This window comes from Phascolarctos cinereus, unplaced genomic scaffold (genome assembly GCF_003287225.1).
Source record: "Phascolarctos cinereus isolate Bilbo 61053 unplaced genomic scaffold, phaCin_HiC Scaffold_5;HRSCAF=322, whole genome shotgun sequence".
NCBI classification, from domain to species: domain Eukaryota; kingdom Metazoa; phylum Chordata; class Mammalia; order Diprotodontia; family Phascolarctidae; genus Phascolarctos; species Phascolarctos cinereus.
The window spans coordinates 324928662-324947889 of NW_027555958.1; the positions used below are offsets into that span (position 1 = coordinate 324928662).

The 19228-nt window shown below is 46.3% G+C and overlaps 1 protein-coding gene across 2 annotated transcripts in view; it reads left to right on the forward strand.

Moving 5' to 3' along the window:
• Positions 1-551: 551 nt before the first annotated feature.
• The window catches only part of BCAN (brevican), a 28679-nt gene continuing 10002 nt past the window's right edge, over positions 552-19228 (forward strand). Inside the window, exons 1-9 of one of the 2 annotated variants that reach the window (XM_020991983.1) lie at positions 552-782; positions 6952-7047; positions 7236-7625; positions 8293-8467; positions 8665-8792; positions 9398-9691; positions 14158-14379; positions 14778-14861; positions 15194-15901. In XM_020991983.1, the coding sequence (XP_020847642.1) occupies positions 6963-7047; positions 7236-7625; positions 8293-8467; positions 8665-8792; positions 9398-9691; positions 14158-14379; positions 14778-14861; positions 15194-15901 (2086 nt within the window). In that variant the 5' untranslated portion in view covers positions 552-782; positions 6952-6962. The remainder of the gene's footprint in view (positions 783-6951; positions 7048-7235; positions 7626-8292; positions 8468-8664; positions 8793-9397; positions 9692-14157; positions 14380-14777; positions 14862-15193; positions 15902-19228) is intronic. The other variant, XM_078156178.1, reaches the window with a different exon arrangement.

Sequence of the window (19228 nt, forward strand, 5' to 3'; positions counted from 1 at the left end):
TGAGCCGCATTTGAATTCAGGAACTCCTGACTCAAGGGCCAGCGTTCTACCCACTGCGCTTTTCTCCCCCCCGCCCCCCAACCATGCGTTGTGGGTGGTGGGTAGGGTTGGGGGTGGAAACAAAAACGGACAGGTCTGCTTTCCAGGGATATACTGCTCTTCCTTTGCTTTTTGCTTCCCTTAGACATCCTTTCCCGAATCAACGGGAAGTCCTTCCTGCAATCTATCATCCATCCTTTCTGCTGTAGTAGCAGTCTCTTACTTTGCCTTACCCCAAGGAGCCCGCCCCTCCCCCTTCCCTCCGCCTCCCTCCCGGCCTTTCTTCTGTTCCTTGTCCCCAGAATAATGTCCTACTTCGCTTGTCCTTTCTGTCTCGCTTCTCTGGTGCTACTGGGGCCAGATTCTGAGAAAAAGCCATAACCCGTGATCTCCAAGCCCCCTAGCTGGGGCGACAGAGGCTGTTCTTGGCCGGAGCCGGCCTAGTCAGAGGGGTGGGGGGCGAGAGGAGAGGAGAGGGAGGAGGGGAGGGAAGGGAAGCCGGGGCGCCCGGGGGGAAGAAAGGGGGTTTTGTGCGGTGCTCTGGGGCCCGGCTCCGCGCCCTCTTTATAGCGTCCTCTCCGTGCGCTCGCCTTCTCTCTAGCTCTCACTCTTCCTCTCACTCTGCAGTCCCCTCCGCAATCTCCTTCCTGCTGCAGGACCAGCCCCCGGGGGCGCCAAAGTTTGCGGGCTCTGCGCCCCAAGCCTCAGCGCCTCCCTGACTCCCCTCGTCCTTCTCCTGAGAGGTGAGTGAACGATTCCCTGGATGGCCGTGCCTTCTACCTCCACCCCACGCACACAGTTTATGCTATGCTACCTGCCTGGTCCCGGTTCGGTTCAGCTCTCCCTCACCACCCCGCAATCCCCAACCCGCTGAGCAATGGCTACCCTTCATTTCCCTCCCCCACCCCAGATGAGGGGAGATGTCTTGCAAAAGAAGCCCACAGCCCTGCCCCAGAAGCTCCTGCGGGAGAGACGGTACTGGTGAAGGGGAAAGGGAGCGGGGGAAGAGGGGTTTCCAGGGGGTCCCGGAGTCCCAGGACACAGTATCCTTGATCCACCGGGAGTTTCCTGCCAGCTACTGCAAGTTCACACCGGTGTCACTGCTTGCCGGGCTCCCTTGGGCTGTTAGAGCGTCAATTGCGGGAGTGAGGGGACACAGCCTCGCTTGTAGTATAACTAACTAACGTTACTGACAGCATTACTACCAAACATTTACAGTCTTGGCATGAGTACCACGGGGAGCTCTCCTAGCATTGCCAGCTACTGTGACTGATGTGGTTATTAGGAATATAATCCACAGCATTGCTGCAGGTTCTGTTAACGGTTGCTAACAGAGTGATCAAATGTGCTACCAATGTTCTTTGTAGTGCTGATACTAGCATTGCCAACTTTATTGCCAATAATTGCATGAAGACTGGTACTAGTTCAGTATCAGTCCCAGTCCAATGCCAATTGCCGATGGTTTTGCTCCTGATAGGGTTGTGTCACCAATACACTACTGTTACTAATACCATTAATAGTACTTTTTGTTAACGTTGCTAATGTACAGATAACAGAATTGCAAATACTGGTTATTAGCACTTAATAGTAGTACTTAATCCTAGTTAGTATTAATATGATCACTAGTAGTATTGGTGGCCCAGAGCTTTGGACCTGGAGTCAAGAAGACCTGGGTTCAAATCCAGCCTCTGGCACTTATTGGTTGTGTGACCTTGGGCAAGTGATTTAACTTCTGCCTCAGTTCTCTCATCTGTAAAATGAAGCTAATGATAGAACCTACCTCTCAGGTTGATGTAAAGACCAAATGAGCCAATATCTATAAAACCTAAAAATGCTATATAAATGCTAGCTGTTATTATTATTATAAAGTTGGTCATATTTCTATTAGTGATGTTACTAATAGGTTTACCAATAGTGCTATGACTATTAATAATAGTATTCTTGCCTGATGTATTAATACCAGCATTGGTAAGATAATGTGATCACTACAAGCATTTAATCGATCAACAGCATTGCTCACATACTGCCAATAACATCATGAATGTGATTGTTAACAATATTAATTACCAGTATGGCCAGGTGCATTAAAAACACCATGGCTAATACTGCTGCTATTGTTACTCACAATATTGCCAACAATGTGGCTCATCTTACTGAGATTATAATTAGTACAATTAATTATGCTGCTAATATTAAAAGGAGAAGTATTGTATAGTAGTGGATAAAGAGCCAACCTTGGATCCAGGATGACCTGAGTTCAGGGTCCATTTCTGACATTTACTGGTTAAATCATTTAACTTCTCAGTACTCTAGGCAACTCTCTTAAGATTTTTAGCTGCCAAAAAAGTGTTGACTTGCATTGGTAGATGGAGTGCCCTCATTAGGGTGTTCCCTATACCATCGAAACCTCAAGTCTAGTCCTTATCCTATTAATAGTATTGCTAGGACTGTGGCACAGTGGACAGAAGGCCCGCCTACCATAGAGTCAGAAAGACCTGGGTTAAAGTTCTGCCTTGGATACAAGCTAGTTGTTTGGTCATGTTTGACTATGACCGTGACCATATTTAACTTCTCAGTGCTCCCAAACAACTCTGTAAGACTAAGTTACAGATGAGTTGCTTTAGTAAAGAGTTTCCACATTGGGAATTCCTTACAAAGATGAAATTATAGATCCCACCCCCTCAAAAAAATTATATGCATTGCATTGGATCAGAGTATGTTCGCTATTATTGCTAATCTTATTGGCATCATTATTAATGATCACGTTCATACTAGTATGATCGTGAATGGTATTATGAACCATATTACTAATATTATTGCTCTTAGAATGGCTGATATTACAGACAGGGCTGACAGGGACATAATTAGCTCTGGATTTATCAGCTGAAATGTAAGGGGGCTCGATGTGCATGCTGCAGTTCAGAGGAGGGCCAGGGTCCTCTGGATAGAGAGAACTGCTTCAGTTAGGTCTTAGAGTGATATTGATGACTATGGGCAGGATGTTGAATAAGCTATATGAATGATGTGATAGTAATGAAGATTCTTGAACTGCTGGGAGTGTCCCAGACAAGGACATGCATGGGGGTGGGTAGGGAGAGAGGGAGGAGGAAAGAGGGAGAAGAAGAGGAGGAGCAAGAGAGAGATATGGGAAGATTTCAGGGGTTCTTGGGGTTAGTTATAGAGGTAATATTTTTTTTTCCCTTCTGAGATATTTAATAGAAGGGCTGAGCAGGTCCTGGTGGGGTCCTGGTGGTTATGCAGGGAGGGGTCAGAGGGCTCATCACTTGGTTAACTCAATTCTGAGCTTGGTTTGCTTAGACAGAGAGGGTAGAGGTAGTTGGGGCTTCTGAATGATACAGTCTTGAATTGGGAAGAGCAGTGCTGAGAACCCAGTCTGAGCTTAGGGAGCAGATCATCAAATGGGGACTCCCATCTGGAGGAGCTTCCTAAGCAATTTAGAGATATTTTGGACTCAGGAGGCAGAGGGTTAGGGGAAAGATGCAACCTGAATGCAAAGCCTCACCCAGGTCCAGATCTGGGGAGGGAGAGGTACCCCTCAATCTATGTGTCAGGGTTTCTGGTGGTGAGAGGAGGAATCTGAAGCTGAGTCTCCTTAAGAGCAGGGAAGGATGGGCAGCTAGGTGGCACAGTGGATAGAGCACCAGCCCTGGAGTCAGGAGGACCTGAGTTCAAAGCCTGCCTCAGACATATAACACTCACTAGCTGTGTGACCCTGGGTAAATCACTTAACCCCATTGTCTAGCAAAAAAAAAAAAAAAAAGGAAAGAAAAAGAACAGGGAAGGAAAAATGTTTCCCCACCTAGATCTTCTTCTATCCATATACCCCTATCTCCATTTCCCTTCAGCTCCAATATCCATTTCCCATTCACCCTCCAGGAAAGTGAAGTAGAGATAATTGGAATAGGAGCAGGAAGGCCCCAGATATACATATATCAAGAGATCCACATGTGTGTGGACATATTCAAAAACATACACAGGAACAGACTGACATAGGACCACACTCACAGATACAGAAAAACAAATAATCATATGCTAACATATGAATTAATAATAAATAGTACACATTCTATAGTGATTAAAGGTTGTTTTTGGTTTTGTTTTTTTGCTTTTTAGTGAGACAATTGGGGTTAAGTGACTTGCCCAGGGTCACACAGCTAGTAAGTGCTTAAAAGTTTGTAATGCACTTTCCTCACAAGTCGGTGATGTAGGTGGTACAAATATTGTTATCCCCATTTTATAGATAAGGAAATTGAGGCTCAGAGAATTGAAATGAGTTTTCTTTGGGTATATGCATACTAAGTGTCAAGTCCAGGATTTGAACCCATGTCTGACTCCAAATCAAGTGACAGACATATAAATGTACATACAAACATAGAAACAGACAGACACACACTATACCCATTCTTAGGTTCTCAGACATATAGAGACCCCTCTGTTCCCCTCACCCTTGTCACTGGTTTGTAGCATAAGAATTGTGGATGCACTTGCAGCTGAGGATTGCAATAATGTCTCATTATGGGAGTATGGTTTAAAGACCAGAAATACACTAAGTATAAGAGGAATTGAGATGACTGTGGGGTCCTGAACTACCTCAGAGCAACCTCCAAGGCCTTTAGTCTCCCTTGATATTCCTTATTCAATAACATGATAGAAGAAATAGGGAAATAAGGAAAATAGGGAGAAGTCTGGAGATAGCAGTAATAGAGAAGGCTTTTTGGATTCAACCCCAAGATTGGATGAGTTGAGACAATTCCTTCCAGAAGTTGGGAGCAGAGGAGGAGTCTATAAGCAGAGACGAGGTTTGGGAGGTGTCTGACATTGTAACTGCGGATGAGAGACTAAGGCATGGAAAGATGGCAAAGAGAATGTGAGGGTGAGGTCAGATTAGCTAAGTGCTTTTAAATTTTCAGATCTGAAAAGGAGGGATTGTTAAAACTAGGGGAAATGAAGGCACAGGTGCCTGAGTTCTTTTTCCTTATTTTTTTCTTCTGTTGCCTTAGCCTCTGCTGCAGGATGTGGGCCCGACTGGCTCCCAGCAGTCTGTGGGACATAGTAGGGAAAGCAATGCCAGGAATGGGGGTTCCTTTGTTCCCTGGCAGAGAAAGCCAGAAATGGGGAGCCATGCCAGTCCCAGAGAGAAGGGGGAATCAGGATAATGAAACTGGGGTGAGACTTAGTCTATAGCCAAGGTGGGGGGATGCCCAGGCCAGGCACACTTCCCTGGCATAACTCCAAGGAGAATAACTCTCTAGAGCAACCAGTGGGCACCTAGTATAGCCTTTTATCGATTCCCAAAAAATCCAAAAGATTGTATGGATTGCCTATGTTTCTTGAAAGTAAGAGGTCTCAGGATATTCAAATATCCTTACTGACTGAGAGACTCCTGGCCTTCAAGGTTAGAAAGAAGCTCAAGCATCCAGTTTCCCTAGTCATGTTCCTTCCTCCAACCCTAGAAGTTTCTAGGAAAATTGGCTTTGATTCAACTTGGGGGTAGTGGTAGAGGTGGGGGAGGAGATGGGGAATGAATGGAGGAGAGAATGTCACTTCATCTATTAGTTCTCTGTTCTTGCATCAGCCTTCCTGCACCTCCATCTGTCCAGAGGATACACTGTCCTGTTTCTATGGCAGGCTCCCCCATGCTGTTCCCTAAGCTGAGACCAAAACCTGGAGGCAACAATGGGAGCTAAATGGTGTCCATCTCTGTCTCTCTGGAAGATGAGATTTACTCAATATGTAAAGAATCTCAGCTCCAGGGCCTGATGACATGAAGACCACTGTGAAAATCAAGGGCAAGGGGTTCTTGAATACCTGGATCCTCTTCCATTCCCTTTACTTCTATCCTTAGTGTCTCCCCAGCTTCTTGCCCTCTCTGGACATGAGTGTCCTTTTTGAGCTTCCATTCTGGCCCACGAGGAGAGCTGCTTAGAGTGAAGGGTCTATTCCTATACTTGCTTTGAGATTGATCAAAGAAAGTGCTAGCCTATCTATCGTGGCAACTAATCTGGGCAATAGAATGTCCCGTGGTCTCTTTTTTTAAATTTGTTAATATCCCTTTAGCTGCCCAGCCCCCTCCCTGGGGAGACAGAATAGCCCTTTACAAAAGGTGCGGCCTGGAAGGGGGAAGTGCTGGAAGGGGGCCAGGCAACCAGAGAGAGGGGCTTTGTCCCAGGCTGGTTCCTGAGCTGAGGAGATCTGGTGAGAAAGCCAGTGACAGGGAAGAAGGAGAAGTTGTCAGGGAGGAGGAGGGGGTCAGGGATGGGGTATTGAGAGGAAAAAGGATGAGTCGTGGGGTCCCCTTGGGCAAGGTCTGGGGAGGAAGAGGAGAATTCATCATGTAAGACAGAGAAGAGGGAATGTTAAGAGGGTATTTTAGAGAAGTTGGCTTTCGTTCAATCCCAGAGCCCTTCTTGGAGTCAGCAGCCTTGGTTACCGATATTAGGAATGAAAGAGTAGGAAGGAGAGTAGATGGAAAGGGAGCTCAGAGCCCTGAGAGTGGAGCCTGGAGACAGCAAAGTCAGAGGGGAAGATGGGAACAAGGAGCCACGAGGGGGTGATCATGGGACCATATGATTTCATTCTGGAAGGGACCTTCCAGTTTGTCTAGTCTAACCTAATTTTATAGATAAAGCTGAGGCCTTCAGAAGTGATGTGACTTACCCAAGGTCACAGGCATAATTAGTAGAACTGGGATCTAAATCCAGGTCTCCTGCCTCAAAATCTTGTGCTCTTTCCCCAATGATACTCCGACGATGGAGTGGAGGTATTCTTAGGAAGACACGTGAGTCAGGGGAAAAGTGGTATGCAGGGTCTCTCCATCAGGGAAAATGTTGGCTTTCAAGTTAGACTTCAGGTTAGACCAGCATCCCACGTGCTTCTCCTGCCTCCCAATAGCATCCCTGGGCATGGCACAGATGCTCCTGCTGCTCCTGACTGCCTTGGTCCAAGCCCTAACTTCCTCATCTGTGGCCTTCACAGGTGACAGCTCAGGTAACAATTGGGAAGTGTTTAGGAGACTTGGGGGTGAGGGGTGGAGAATGCAGGGATGCTAGAGAAGAACTGAGGGGACTGAGTTTTACTGGTGGGGAGAGGAGGAGCCTGGGGAACACTAGGGGAGGGGGGGACCGGTTACAACATGAAAAGAATCCATCTTCTCTTTTTTTCCCTTCCCCCCGCAGAGGATCAGGCATTCAAGGTGTCCATTGGGGGTGACTCCCCTCTTCGAGGGGTCCTTGGGGGCTCCATTACTATCCCCTGTCACGTCTCCTACCTTAGGCCACCACCCCCAACCCCTCCCCCAGGCCGCAGGGCTGTCCTGGGCTCTCCCAGAGTCAAATGGACTTTCCTGTCTGGGGGTCGGGAGGCTGAGGTGCTGGTGGCTCGTGGGCTCAAGGTCAAGGTCAGTGAAGGCTACAGGTACCGGGTGGCTCTACCTGGATATCCAGCCTCAACCACTGATGTCTCCTTGGTGCTGAGTGAACTGAGGTCCAATGACTCTGGCTTATATCGTTGTGAAGTCCAACATGGGATTGATGATGGCAGTGATGCCATTGAGGTCAAGGTTAAAGGTGAGTAGTGCAGAAGTCAGACCTCAAAGAGAACACCTTCCTCCCTCACCTCCACTCTCCTGAGAGCCTTGTGAGTAGGTACCTGTAGGCTGAGTAGGCTGGGGCGGGGGGGTAGTGTAAGAAGGAGACATAGTCACTGCTCTCAGGAAGCTCCAAGTCTTGTGGAAGAAGAGGTGGGGCAAAGGAATGGGGGCAGAGAAACAAGGGTAGATAGAGTTTTGTCTCTAGTCCTTTTCTTAATGGAAAGGTCTTTCTGTGTGAGGTTTACCCTAAGTCCTTCTTGCTATAGGATAACCTGATTTTGGTCTTTAGTTTTTGTCTCCCAGAAGTAATGAGTAATGGGGAGAAGAGGGAAGGAACCAGTATTTATTAAGCACCTACTATGTGCCAAGCACTATGCTAAGGTGTTTTATATATATATATATATATATATATATATATATATATACACACATATATATATACACATATATATACATATACATATATAATTTTTATATTATTTTTATTTAAATAAAATTTAAATATTTTATTATTTATATATATATGTGTGTGTATATATATATATAAAAAATCTCATTTGATTCTTAAGTAAGGTGGGGGAGGTAGGCAAGTGATGGAAAGGGTAGGCTGAACACTTGGATTCAGGGGCCTTTCTGTTCTTTAGGGGTCGTCTTTTTGTACCGAGAGGGCTCTGCCCGCTATGCTTTCTCATTCTCCCATGCGAAAGAGGCTTGTGCCCGTATTGGGGCCCGAATTGCTAGCCCTGAGCAGCTCTATGCTGCTTACCTTGGGGGCTATGAACAGTGTGATGCAGGATGGCTATCAGACCAGACTGTAAGGTAAGAGGATATGAGACTGATAAGACTTAGGATAAGGGGACCCTAAGAAGAGTTGGGAGACATTGGCGGGGAGGGGCTTTAGGGAAACTGGGGAAAAGTAATAAGAGTTCCTATCCTGAAAGAGTGTGTTGCCTGGGATTGTCTCCCCTACACACACACACACACAGGTACTACCCTGGGTCCTCCTTTCTCCCCAGGTATCCCATCCAGACTCCCCGAGAGGCCTGTTATGGAGACATGGATGGATTCCCTGGAGTTCGTAACTATGGCATGGTGGATCCAGAGGACCTCTATGATGTTTACTGCTATGCTGAAGATCTAAATGGTGATTAGGGGTTTGTGAGTAAGGGAAAGATCCCTTTTCAGAATCCCCAGGGAGTGAGATGACCCTTACCCAGTGGAAAATTCCCATGTTACCACTGAGGGAGGCTTTCAGGATCCATCCTGTCCCTGTCTGGATTTCAGTTTCCTCATCCATAAAATAAAGGGGCTAGAACAAATGATCTCTAAGACCCCTTCTACCTGTGATTATATCTTTTTGCCATCCCTAGAAGGAAGGGAGGGTAGTCCTCAAGTCCCTTCTAGCTCTAAATTCACTGATCCCATATCACTGATGAAAAAACTGAGACCCAAGTAAGTTGAATGAGTGAGTTGCTGAGGGTTATACACTAAGTTAGATCTATAATGGGGACAGCCCCCAAACTGGGTTTCTACCTGGAGTTGGAGTCAGGGGTTCAAATCCCAACTAACTGCCTGTATCATCTCAGACGAGTCACTATACCTCCCTGGGCCTCAATTTCATCATCTATGAAATTAGTGGAGCAAGATTAGATGATTTTTGAAACTCCTTCTAGCTTTAAATCCTGACTTCCCTGCCTAGGCTTCTTACTACCTCTTAGTAACCTTATCTTCTTTCCCTGTGCTTCATAGGTGAGCTGTTTCTGGGCTCTACCCCAGATAAGCTGACCTTGGAAGAGGCAAGGGCTTATTGCTGGGAACGGGGAGCAGAGATTGCCACAACAGGACAACTTTATGCAGCTTGGGATGAAGGCCTGGACCGGTGTAGCCCTGGGTGGCTTGCTGATGGCAGCGTGCGCTACCCTATTGTCACACCCAGACAGCGCTGTGGGGGAGGCCTGCCTGGTGTCAAAACACTGTTCCTCTTCCCTAATCAGACTGGGTTTCCTAATGCACACAGCCGTTTCAACGTCTACTGCTTCAGAGGTGAGCCTTACCTAAGAGTCTTACACCTTAGGGCTAGAGACACAGAGGCATAGGGCCTAAGAGATCTAAGGAAGCTCACATACAAAAAACCAGAGGCACAGGAGAAAAGAAAGATTTAGAAAGAAAAAAAATGTAAGTAGTGAAATAGATACAAGGAGAGATTAAGGGGAAAAAACCAACAAAAAAAGAGACAGAGGCATAGAGAAATACAAAAGGACAGATACAATGACACAAAGAGGTGAAGAGAAAAACAATCAGATAGAAGAACTAAAGACGGTCAGACTGACACACTCTACTAACATGAGAAGAAATAAAAGCAAAAGGAGCTGGAGGAAGACAGAGACACACAGAGAGACATAGAGACAGAGAAACAGAACAAGAGAGCTGGAGACAGAGATAGAAATAGCAGTGGAAACCCAGAGGAACACGGAGGAAGGTAGAGATGGAAATAGAGAATGATACATAGAGGAAGAGGAACAGGGAGACTGAGAAAAAAAACAGGCAGCGATTGAAAGAGTCAGAGACAGAAAGAGAAAGAAAGAGGAGCCCACCGAGGTACCTGGAAGGGAAAAGGAAAGGGGGGTGTGTGTGTGTGTGTGTGTGTGTGTGTGTGTGTGTATAACATACTGGTTGTGTAATAAGAGGAATAGAGCTTAGATAGAAGGGCAAACTTCTAGACAATTTGAGATGGAAGACCAAGGGGATGGCTCCAGGTAAGGGAGTGTCATCATAGCTGTTCCCTACTCTTCCTCTCCCAGATTCCAGCTGCTCCAGTTCCACCTGCCTCTCCTGGAGCTACTCTAGTTCCATTGCACACTGACTCCCCGGCCTGTTCTCCCAGAACGATGGAAAAAAATCCTTTCTCTTTCAGTTTTGCTGAGACAAAGGTGGAATCTTTCCAAAGGAATTTTCACTAGGAAATTCAAGAGAAACATATTACACAAACTAAAAGAATGTGTTTTCTGAATGCAGAATGCCTGGCCGTTCTAGACCTCAGCTCTCTTCTTTCTTTTTAGCCATCTGAGTTAGATGGCATGCTGATGCTAGAGTTATCCAGACCCACAGCCACAGGCCGCTTTAGGCTGGCACTGTTTCTAGGGTTGTTGGATGGGATTCTTACTGCCTCCCAGAACCTGTCTCCATCTCATTCCGTCAGGCTCTGAGAAGGATTGCACTGAACACCTGCTCTGAAGCTGCACTGAACCTTTTGGGTCTTCCCTGGTCCCTGGCCTCCAGGTGAAGAAGGCCCTTCCATATCTGGCCCCAAAGATCCCTCAGCTGGGGTGGGGTTTATCTGCCCACCCTAACTTAGAGCCGCCTTTGTCCCTCCTAGAAGTCTCTCACGACTTTGGTAGTCCTGCCTTCTTTCTGACCCATTTCCTAAATTCATGCTTTGTTAGAAGTAGAAGAATCCTTAGAATTGTGTTTTATTTTAAAAATTGTTTTCATTGTGAACTTAGGAATCATTACCTTAGGATTCAATATATTTTAACAAGCATTTAGCATCAGCTTAAGTATACATACAAAGAAACTGAGATGCAGGAGAATGAAAAGACTTAGAAAGGGAAAAAATATATAGTGAAAGATACAGGGAGAGACTGAGGGCAGAAACACAGCAAAAAAGTAAGAATACACTCTGGTGCTAAGGATACACTTGTTACGGGCTAGAGACAAAAAGGCAAAAAAAGAAACAACATATACCTTCAAGAAATCTGAGTTTTAGATCATCTAGACCACTTAGATCTCTAATTTTATGGAGGAGGAAACTGAGGCACAGAGAGTTTAAATGACTCCAAGTCACACAGGTAGTAAGTAACAGAGGTAAGATTAGAATTCATCTCTGAATATCTAATCCATTGTCCTTTCTACTATACAAGATACCTTCTCTCTGACCTCTCAGGTTTCCCTGAAACATCCTTACTAGTGGGTTGATAAGTAGATCCATCCTTTGATGAAGCTTGTCTTCATCACCTATTGGTCTAGTCTCCTATTAGGCCTGGTCTTCATAATGACCTCTGTGACAACCCCAGTTTTTCCCTGCATGACCTTCTGTATATACCCTCTGAGGGTATATACAGACTCTCAATATCTTACTATTTCCAAATGCCTGCCCCCTTTTGGACCATCCAAAATGTTTCCTGCTTGAGGGGAGGAGCCTTTGGGTCTTAGATCATTTGTAAGAGCAAAAATGATTAGTATACTGTGAGTCCAACAGGGGATACTGTATTTGATGGTCCAGATTCCCAGTCCTGCCTACTCCTCCATTCTCTTTTGTCACTTCTAGCTTAGGTGCCCCTAGGATTATTCAGATGTCTTCCAGAATCCAGATTTACAAAGAGTCATATCATTTTGGAGTTGAAATACTGTGAGGGTAGAGGCTAGAGTTTCTCCAATGGATGAGTCTTTTTTATAACATCTTTTACAAGTAATCATCCAGCTTCTGAGCACTTTTAAAGAATAGGAAGTTGGTTCATTGCCACTTTGGGTAGTCTTTTCCATTGTTGGATAGCCTTGATTGCTAGAAAGTTCTTTGTGTTAAAGCAAAATCTGTCATTCTGAAATTTCCACCCATTGGTTCTGGTTCTACAATCTGGAGATATACAGAATCAGTGTAATCCTTCTTTGTGGGAGTTCTTAAAATATTTAAAGACTGAAATAATGGTTTCCTTAAAGCTTCACTTCCCCCAGATAAAAATTGCTATTTCCTTTACAATATGATTGCCATTCATTAGCTTAGTCAGCCTCCTCTGGACTTGCTCTAGGTTGTCAGTATCTTTCCTAAAATATGGTGCCTGGAACTAGAAAGTAACAGGAATTATGAAAAACTGAGAAAATGATGGAGGTGAAAGAGTTAAGGACCCCGTCAGACGGGACTTGAGGTGTTTAGTGTGCAGGTAGGAGGCAAGTCTCTATGACCCCTGAATAGATGTCGGAAGGACTCCAACCAGAGAATAGATCCAGTATGACCAAAGTCAAAGAGAAGGAAGTGTAACAGATAGTCCCAGGAAAAAGTGTTCTGTGGGGAAGGTATCTCTTAGTTTTCTTCTAGCCCCTCATTCTCCATTCCTTAGTCCTCCTGTCTATAGTCTACAGCTGGGCAAAGAAGGAGAATTAAAATAGAGGTCACCTTCCCTATCCTCCATCTGATGAGGGAGAATGCCTCTGCCTTTATGGAATCCCCAAGTGTAATAACAGAAAGTGTCTTCAAGGGGCACTGGGTTTAAATGGGGAGACATAGTCCCTGCTCTTGCTGGGCCTTCAGCCTGCACCCTTAGGACACAGACACAAATCCAGGGACAGAAATGAGGGCAGATGATTCTGTACTAGAAGGATGGGGGAGAGTTTTCAGAAGTGGAGTCCTGATTGAGAGGGGTCAGTCAAAGGAGTCACCCTTGAGGAAGATAAGAATGGAGCAGAGTTGAGGAGGGGAAGGATGGATGGGTTGGGCAAGGAGGAGGGGAGGAAGTTATCCAAGGTTGAAGGAACAGCTATGTAAAGGTGAAATGCAGGGAGAGGAAAGGACAAGACCTAGATGAGCCTGGCAAGGGAGGGAGATATCAAGTTTGGAGTGGAGCTATAAGCAGGTGGTAAGGAGACGTGCTGTTCCTGTCTCGCCTGGCTGGGTGGGGAGATGGTCTAAGGGTCAAGGTGAGGGCAGGACAGAGATAATGAAGTCTTTCTTTTCTTAGCTTTTTTTCGAATCCCACTTCATTGGTTTTCTCCTTCCCTCTGTTCCTTTCTGAGTCTGAAATGACTCATTTCCAGCCCCTCTGGTTCTTCCAATAAGGGGAGTCCTGAAGAGCAGTAGGGGCAGGTATGTTATCATTCACCTCCCTGAGATCATTATGTCCTTTCCACTTCCTTTATACCCAACTGTACTCACTCCCTTATCCTCAGCCCATTCCATGGTGGAGGAAGGATTATGATTTTCCAGATCCTTAAGAGGGTCTGTCTCTACCTTCCTTCCCCAACTCTGAGATTGCCTCTAGTTCTGACTTTTAGAAAGTCCTTTCTATGATCTTACTACCATCTCTCCTGCTGTAATGATAGAATCTTTTCTCTCAATAAATTCTTTCTGTAGATACCGATTAGTGGTGTTCTTTCTTCACTTAAGAGAGGGGAAATGACTCGTCCAAGATGATGCAGTCATGATTTGAACCTAAATTCTCTAATTCCTAATTGAGGACTCTCTCCACTTTATCAAAACTGTCTGGTTTACTAACACATGTGTTTACTTCACATACAGTAGAGTAGGATTACATGGTACAAATTAATCTTTGGGCACTTCCTTGGTTCAACTCAATTTGATATTTATCAAGTGTCTCATCTGTGCAAGGCACTAACTATGCCCTAGGGATACCTCTGTATCAGGGGCCCAGGGTAGCTAAGGATGGAGGAAATCCTTATCCAGCCCACCCATTCAAACCCAGATGTGCCATATGATGATCTTCCTCACTCTCCTACAGACCCTGCTCAATCCTCTGTCTCCCCGAGGAATCCCTATCCAGCCTCAGATGGGCTGGAGACCATTGTCACAGTGACAGAGACCCTTCAGGAACTTCAGCTACTTCAGGAGGCCACACAAAGTGAGTCTCGAGGAGCCATCTACTCTGTCCCCATTTCAGAGGACAGCAGGGGAATTAGCTCCACCCCAGAGGACCCTGAAGAGGCCCCCAAGATATTCCTAGGTAAATCCTTCTTTATGCCTCACAAGTTGCAATGGGATGAAAGGGTAAAGGTGATGTAGAGACTAGAGCTTTCATCAATGGAGTGCTCTTGAGGTGCACCTATCCCTACCACTCCATCTGTGCCACACAACCCCTCCTTTGGCCAAGTCTAAGATCGGATGACATCTCTTCTGTCTCCCAACTCAGAAATTAAAGGAAATTTACTTTTCCAGCATCTCTACCTGCCCTCCTCAGCCTCTATCCCTCCTGCTGATAAGATGGTGTTCTTGGACAGAGACAAAGAGCTTGTATGGGTCTGGTTTGGAAGGATCTGAGGATTCTTAACCTAAGAAGATATTGGCTGGGAAAGAGAGGCTTCCCTTTTTTTTGGCACCTCTTCCTTTTCCCCTCCACCATAGAAAGTGCTGAATTGGAGAAAGGAAGAGAAAGTCATATTTACTCATGTACCAGTTGCCTCCTCATCACCTCACCTCAAGTTCAAGGTCCCCCAATCTTCTTTCATCTTCTTCAGTGTCTCCCAGCCCCTCTCCTCTCCTCCAGGGTCCAACAGTTCCCTTGACTCTATTCCAGTGTCCAACCCACCCTGCCCATCCTTCTCCTCTCCCCTGAGACCCCTCAGTTTCCTGACTCTTCTCAGGTGCTCTCCCACCCAGTGTCTCCAAAGCCCCTCTCCCCTTGTGACCCACAATTCTCTCCTCCCTAGTCCACAGTCCTCTCCCTGGGTTCCTGAGAATTCCCTGGGTCTCCCTTTCCTCTTTAGTCTAACCACCCTAGAATGCTGTCCATGGTCCTGATATTACTTTCATTTGTTCAGAGGATGGAGACCTATCAGTTACCCCGCCCATGCCGTCTTCTGAGGAGGAGGAGCAGGAGGAAGATGAGAAGGTAATAGAGGAAGAGGATGAGGAGGGACAAGAGGAGGGAGAAAAGGAGGAGGAAGTGGAAGATGAAGCTCCTTCTCCGGTACTAAGTGAGATCCGGGAAGTAGCCATAGAGAATGGCTCCCTCTCTACTGAGCCTCCCCATGAGGAAAGGCTGTCTGAGGCCCCTCTGGTGGCCCAGGTGTCTGTGCATCATGGTGCCATGCCCTCTCCTGGGGGGCAGCCAGAGGGGCCCAAGCATCCAAGAGTCAGGGGGCCGTCCACCGAGACCCTACCAACCCTTAGAGCTATGGCTCATGGGGAAGGGAGCCAAGCATCCCCTCCACCCACTACACCTGTCGGTACTGAGGAAGAAGATGAGGAAGAGGTCGGAGCACCGGAGCTATCTGGCGGCACTCCTCCCTGGGTCCCTCATGGAGAAAGTGATGAAGTGGGGAGCTCTGAAGAGGCACCCGGTCTGTCTCCAACAACTGGGACACTGCCAGGAGTGGAGGGGAAGGAGGGGGCAGGGGACAGGGTGGCCCCCCCTGAAGAGGCTCTGGGAAGGACAGCACCTGTGGAGACCTCCGTCAGGGCCCAGCCAGCGCTACCCACTGAGAGCGCAGGCCTGGGAGCTGCGGGGGCTGCAGCCCCCTCACCAGGTAATCCAACCCACTACTCTGCCTCCCTCCTCCTTCTGCTGCTCTGGACTGCTGTCCTCTAACCTGCCCCTCGTCCCATCCCATCTCCAGCCTCCCAGACAGTACTAAGTTCTTCTGTGACTGTTTCCACCCCACCCTCCATTCTCCAGTCTCCCTCTGTAATCTTCCTTCCATTACCATTGCCAGTTTCCTGTGATCCCCCTTCTACCTGCTCCTGTCCCTGTGATTACTCTTCTATCCTCACCTTTCCACTCTGGGACCCTTATCTTATCCCAAGAGCACCATACCTCTTTTCCATGCCCCCCTGTAATTCTCCTCTTCCCCACTCCAGGCTTGGTGCACTTCCTTCTACTGCCTTTGTGGTTCCCCTCCTGTCTCCCTCTGAGACCTTCTTGTCATTTCTCCAGGCCCTCAATAGCTTACCCCCTCTGACTTCCCCAGCTCTGCCCTTCTGAAACCCTCCTCTTGCCCAAGACCTCCTCACTCTGTAACTCCTACCACCCTACCTAATCTGTGACTTCTATTCCTGCCCCTCAGCCTTCCCCTAAATTTAGTGTCCTTTCTTTTCCGGTCTCCCAGTTTTTTTCCTTTACTCCTGTCTTCCATTTCTCCCTCTCCATGTACTCCCACTCCCTTTCTTTGAACCATATGTCTCATTCTGAATGATATCAGGGAAGCCTTTGGATTGGAGCCCCTTTGGATTGGAGCCCCTTCTCTCAGTCCCAGGGAACAAACCCCTCCCCCAGGAGCTTTAATTGACACTACTTCTGTGAAGTATTTTTATGACTGTTTCATGGAAAACAAGCCTCAGAAATAAATCTCAATTAAAACCAATTTATAACCAAACTCCGGGTCCCTCTGTCTCCATTTCCCCCAATCTATCTCTCCTTTTTCTCTAAAGAATTATTTCTATCTTGTCTCTGTCTGTCTTTTTGCCTGTCTGTTTTTATCTGTCTTTGGCTCTGTCTCTTTTTCCCACTCTTAGCTTCTGTGTCTCCCTTTCTACCCTTTGTCTGCTTCTCCGTTTCTGTCTTTTCCTTTATTCTCTGCCTTTTTCTATCTGTCATTCTACCTCTGCCTCTCTCCATCTCTGCTTTTTTGTCTCCTCTGCTCTACGAAGCATTCTATTTTTCTAGGTTTTTTTTCTGTCTGCCTCTGGCTCTATTTCTCTCAGTGGCTGACTTTGATTCCCTGTTTTCTTTATGTTTCTCCTTTTATCTCATCAGCCTCTTTACCTCTGCCCCCAGTCCGTGTTCTAACACCCCCATACTGTGTTCTCATTTTCTCCACCAGTATTCCATTCCTACCCCACCCCAGGCCATGTCTACACTAACTGTCTCTCACTTGACCTTCCAAAGTCCCAACTCTGACCCTTTCCATTACCCAAGAGTATTTATTACTAGTTTGGAAACGTGTGTGGTGAGGGGAAAGAAGCAAAGGAACATGTTACCTCACTCCCAGTTGGGAGAAGTCAATAAAGGTTGGCAGACATGGTGGGGATGGGGGGAGATTTCTATTTCCCAATGACTTAAGTCACTCCAATGTAGATGTAAGCATGAGTTAGAGAGCCCTTCCTGTTTAAAGGGACAATTTCACAGGAGAGACTTTTTCCTGGGCCCCTGGAGAGAGCCAACATTAGCATGCTAAACCAGAACAGGGCCTCCCATTTCTTCCCTAGTATCAGTGTTGTATCCTAGCAGCATATGTTGGTATCCACAATCAGCATTTCATTCCCCTCCCAGATTTCCCATCTACACTACCCCAGTCCTTATTACTAATAACTTTCTTCTCTCAGTTCAGTGAGTTTATGCCCTCTTTCTAGCCCGTAGTGAACTCAAAGCACTCATTTGGCTTATGTACGTACAAAGTGTATGGGGGGAGCCCTTGAGGGAGAGAGAACTGAAGCTGTGGGAGAAGGAGATAGTTGGGGAATTGGAGAGAAAGGAAAAGGAGAACACACCCTACCACCCAAATACACAGGATGGCAGAAATTCAGGATGAAAGGTCATTAAGGTCATTACGTCAATCACCCTGCTTCCTGGTCTCTTCAGAAGTACGGGACTGGGGTTGGGGTGGAAGTGGACTGGCACGTTTTCCCTATTTTAGACCCTGGAATTAATTCCAATTCCAGGCTTTCTCCCCTTCATCTTCGTGATGATCCTCACTTTTTTTTAGAGGGAAGAGGGCAGAGAGCTGTCCCTTTGAAGTTTTCCTATGCTCCCTGTCCATGTTGTGTCTGGGAAAGAGCTGCTAGGCAGCAGGAGAGATGATAATTAAATAGCAAGAAGCAGTTCTCTACTGTCAGGAATTTGGATTACCAGGAACAGGAGATTAGGGGAGTAGGAAAGATGGAAAAGACAGATGTCTTTCATCTCTCTGCCAGATAAGGGACAGAGTAAAAGGGGAAGAAGATGATATGGAACCTAGATCACTTGGAAGATGAAGAAAGTCCTCCTAGAAATGGAGGTGGAGAACACACTGAGTCATCTGAAGGTTCTTTGTAGGAAAGGGTGCTGTGCCAGAGTATTGCTATAGTAATCAAGGGTCATCCCTTCACAACCTTTGCCTGACCTGATGCTTAAGGAGTTAATATAAGAAATGACCATCCCCTCCAGGGGGCAGCACAGACCATATTGGGAGAAACCAATACGGTTGGATTAGTAGAGGGAGGATAGAGAGGTATAGGACTGGATCAGCTGAATCCTTTTTCCAGAACTAGCCTTGTCATTCCAGGAGTTATTTAAACCAATTCTGCTTCTTCCCCAGGCCCTTTGTTGTCATGCTATAGAACTAATCAATGCAGTAGGGAACATTTCCTCTATGTACACTCTCACCGTGGAGATGGTAGGGTCCTGCTGGTCCTTAACTCTATGAGCTCAAACTCCTTTGTAGAGGATGTTACAGTTCCACTTTATAATGTAGACTTGGAACTTTAAGAAGTGACTGAGACTGCAGCGGGTGAGATAGGGGATGTTAAAAAGATCATAAATTTAGAACTGGCATGGAGAAGAGAGATTATCTAGGCCAACTCCTTTATTTACAGTTGAGGAAACTGAGGCCCAAAGAGGGAAGGAATTCGTCCAAGGTCGTACATTCTGCAGTGGTCCAGAGAGATGATCTGATGTGATGGAAAGAGCTCTGGCTCTGTTCAGGAGATTGGGTTCTAATGCCAGCTCAGGTCCACTGGCAGTGTGCCTTTGGGAATACGGTTTGATATCTCACATTTCTATAACACTTCAGAATTTACAAAATACTTTTTTCATAATAGCTATATGATATAGATAGGAATTTTCACCATTTTATAAATGAGGAAATAGGCTCTGAGAT